The 3,732-nt window shown below is 45.1% G+C and overlaps 1 protein-coding gene across 1 annotated transcript in view; it reads right to left on the bottom strand.

The window, feature by feature from the left end:
* LOC111978192 (glutamate dehydrogenase, mitochondrial) overlaps positions 1-3,732 on the bottom strand; it is a 346,877-nt gene that overhangs the window by 330,901 nt on the left and 12,244 nt on the right. The window contains exons 2-5 of the mRNA XM_070448220.1: positions 3,670-3,731; positions 1,380-1,517; positions 1,070-1,207; positions 904-984 (exon numbers count right to left, since the gene is read on the bottom strand). Coding sequence (XP_070304321.1) covers positions 904-984; positions 1,070-1,207; positions 1,380-1,517; positions 3,670-3,731 — 419 coding nt within the window. The remainder of the gene's footprint in view (positions 1-903; positions 985-1,069; positions 1,208-1,379; positions 1,518-3,669; position 3,732) is intronic.

Here is a 3,732-nt window from a genome sequence, read left to right as displayed (position 1 = left end):
AGCCAAGAAGACTTCCCTCTGTCTCTTGCATATGACTAACCTGTGTGTGTGTGCAGGAACACCGAGTTCTCGATAGTAGCTTCCCAGGGCCTAAGCCGTCACGAAGGGCAGCCTTCTGGAAGCCCGAGTCACATCCTGATCCCTGCCGCCACGCGAGAAAGCACAGCCTACACACGAAAACAAACGCACCACAGGATCAAGGCAAGTACCTTCATTACCCACAAACCCCCAATCTAAAGCACACATACCTCACAATGCATTGTGTCAACTTGTCTTGTTGTTGTTTTGTTCAGATCATTTGTCGTGAGGGACCCAACCCCACCAACCCCTGACCTAGACAACGATACATTCCTGGAGTATACAAGTCATGTCATCCCTTAAGAAGAGGCGCCACCACACACCACATTATAACACACACACACTTGCAAAACACCAATTGCTTGTTAAGGCGGAGGTCATACACAACATTCACTAGTATTCATCCAGCTAAAACAGGCCCATGTGGGTATACTTGGATGGCAAGCGTGGGCACGGGCTTAGCCACACCACACCCACACCTAGACCAACACGGCCGCTAGTCCACACCAAGCACCACAACCCAGCCACACGCCAGTCACACCCAGCCACACCAGACCCAACATGCCTAGCTCTTACACAAGCCACACCCCAGCCCAACACGGCTAGTCCACAAACCAACCCAAGCACAGGTTAGCTCCACGATAGATACTGTGAATGTGTGTATGACTGCCTTAACAAGCAAATTTGTGTTTTGCAAGTGTGTGTTTCTGTACAGCACTTCGAGATATTAGCTGATGTACGAAGGGCTATATAAAATAAACTTGATTTATTGATTGATTGTGTGTGTGTGTGTATATATATGTGTGTGTGTGCGCCTCTTCTTACAGGGATGACCATGACATTGTTCTCCAGGAAGATCTTGTCAGCGTCAGGGGTGGTGGGGCCGTTGGCTCCCTCAGCAATGATCTGGAACAAACAACAACAACAACGATGACAACATGGCATTGTGGGTAGTGTGGTTTAGATGGGGGTATTGTGGGTAATGAAGTACCTTGGCCTTGATCCTGTGGGCGTTGTTTCGTGTGAGCTGCTTCTCGCTGGCGGCAGGGATCAGGATGTGACACGGAGCTTCCAGAAGGCTGCCCTCGTACGGCTTAGCCCCGGGGAAACCTACGATCGAACCGTGTTCCTGCACACACACACAGGTTAGTCAAATGCAAGAGACAGAGGAAGTCTTTCTTGGCTATAGCTCATATTCAGAACAAGAGAGGGCGGGAAAAGTGAGAGAGAAAGAGAGACAGAGAGACACAGAGAAAGTGAGACTGAGGAAGTTCAAAAGGAGAGTAAGAGAGTATTCTAACCAGTTTGTAGTCCTCCAGCTGCTTGGGGTCAATGCCCTCTGGGTTGTAGATGCTGCCGTCATACTCAGCGATGCCCACACACTTAGCACCGTACCTGTGGAGGTAGCGCATGGAGTGGAGACCCACGTTACCAAAGCCCTGAGAAAGAGAGAGATCATTACTATCTCCTTCATCACACACACCATCATCAGCTCTGCTACAGAGTACACTAAAGACATTACACTGGGACCCTGGCGCCCCCATGTGGCCCACCTCTGTCACTGCAGTAGCCTCAGACCCACTGATTACTAGCTAATRAACTGACACAGCAAATCAGCGGACAGACAGAGGATTGAAACTAAGCAGGCACTATAATATATAGGCAATCTGGTACAGCTGTGAAATATACCTTTAACTATAATGAGCATTGAGACRCATAATGCTGCTATAGGCCCTTAACAATAGATGGTTGACAGTCGTTTCCACAGCAGCAAGGTCTATAAACTGAGATCAGCTCCTCCCCTCAATATATCTCTCCATTATCCTCGCTCTCTCCTCTCTGTCATCTGCTATCTACACGATGTCATCACACATCTGCGTATTTGCTAAATCTCCAAGAAAATCGAATCACACAACTACATAATCCAGCCACACACACAAACACAGTCTGTGTGTTTCTGTTTAGTCAGTCAGTCTGTGTGTCTCTGTTTAGTCAGTCAGTCTGTTTAGTCAGTCAGTCTGTTTAGTCAGTCAGTCTGTCTGTGTGTCTCTGTTTAGTCAGTCAGTCTGTTTAGTCAGTCAGTCTGTTTGGTCAGTCAGTCTGTTTAGTCAGTCAGTCTGTTTAGTCAGTCTGTCTGTGTGTCTCTGTTTAGTCAGTCAGTCTGTGTGTCTCTGTTTAGTCAGTCAGTCTGTTTAGTCAGTCAGTCTGTTTAGTCAGTCAGTCAGTTACTGAAAAATACAAGTATTTAGTAGTTTATATTTCTACATTGATCTTTATGGTATTTTTTTATTGCATTTTGTCATTTTTGCCCATTTTCAAAGCTGATTGTTTCTAAAAACGTTATTAATTCACTCAGTCTCCCTCGCCACCAAAAACTCATTCATTTCTTCAGCTCCCGAGTCCCATCTGGTTTCCACTAGGTGCCATAGCCACAGTCGCATTCCACAGCCACATTCTGCCTCCCAAATGACATCATTCATTTCTTAAAGAGACAGCGCACATTTTWTATAAATGAAGAGATTGCTTMTTCWATGCAAATGTTGTTAATTGGTACAATAAAATATGTTCTCTTAGTAGTTGCCAATAAAGTCCTAAATGGAAAGGATTGTTTGTCATCTGTAGCCCCATGAAGTCAGATACAACCAGCTCAATAACTCAATGCACACACTCCTATTGAATAATATGCATTCACCTGTATTGTGAATTGACCTAGGCTACATCTTGATTTAACCAGTGTATCAGTAGAGATTTACCATTCAAATAAATGTTCACCATTCTGCTGTTTTGTAGTTAGAATGGTAAAANCTAGGCTACATCTTGATTTAACCAGTGTATCAGTAGAGATTTACCATTCAAATAAATGTTCACCATTCTGCTGTTTTGTAGTTAGAATGGTAAAAACAAAGTCAAAATTGATTGTATGATTATATCATTAACACATACATACTACTGTCTCTAACAAAATGTCTGGATCAAGTGCCCTTCTGTGACTTAGGCTAATATGCTTTCTTTTGTTGTTGTTGTGGTATCGTTTTGGTATCGTTTTGGTATCAAGTATCGTGATACTAAACCTGGTATCGGTATCCAATTGTAAATTCTGGTATCGTGACAACACTACTACAGAGAAAAGCTGGTACCTATAGACAGGCTTCCAGGAAGGAGGCCAAGGCTGAGGGCATCTCTCTCTGTGTGTGTGTCTGTGTGTGTGTCTGTGTGTGTGTGTGTGTCTGTGTCTGTGTCTGTGTGTGTGTGTGTGAAGGAAGTCTCGTGTGTCAGAGGGAACTGAGAGTCCTGCAGAAAGCTGCACTTTGACCTTTAGTCTGTCTCACACACCGCGGCACAGAGTGGGAACTGGGACCTACGGACCAGTGTAAACCAGATCTGTGTGGTGTGATACTGCTGCTGAACCCTGCCACCGCGTCTCTGACGTCACAGAGAGACCAATACTAACTCACCCCTGCAGATATTTAACAAAGTTCACATCAAAATCTGTTGACCAGATCAGCGTAAAACAACTTTTACGCAATCTTTGCAAATGTCAGTGTGTGTGTGTGTGTGTGTGTGTGTGTGTGTGTGTGTGTGTGTGTGTACCTGGATGATGAAGGTCTTGTCCTGGAAGCCGGGGGTCAGGCCCAGCATGCTCATGTAGGACGC

The sequence above is a fragment of the Salvelinus sp. IW2-2015 genome, linkage group LG18 (genome assembly GCF_002910315.2).
Source record: "Salvelinus sp. IW2-2015 linkage group LG18, ASM291031v2, whole genome shotgun sequence".
In the NCBI taxonomy this organism is placed as follows: domain Eukaryota; kingdom Metazoa; phylum Chordata; class Actinopteri; order Salmoniformes; family Salmonidae; genus Salvelinus; species Salvelinus sp. IW2-2015.
This window is presented reverse-complemented; position numbering and strand designations above follow the sequence as displayed.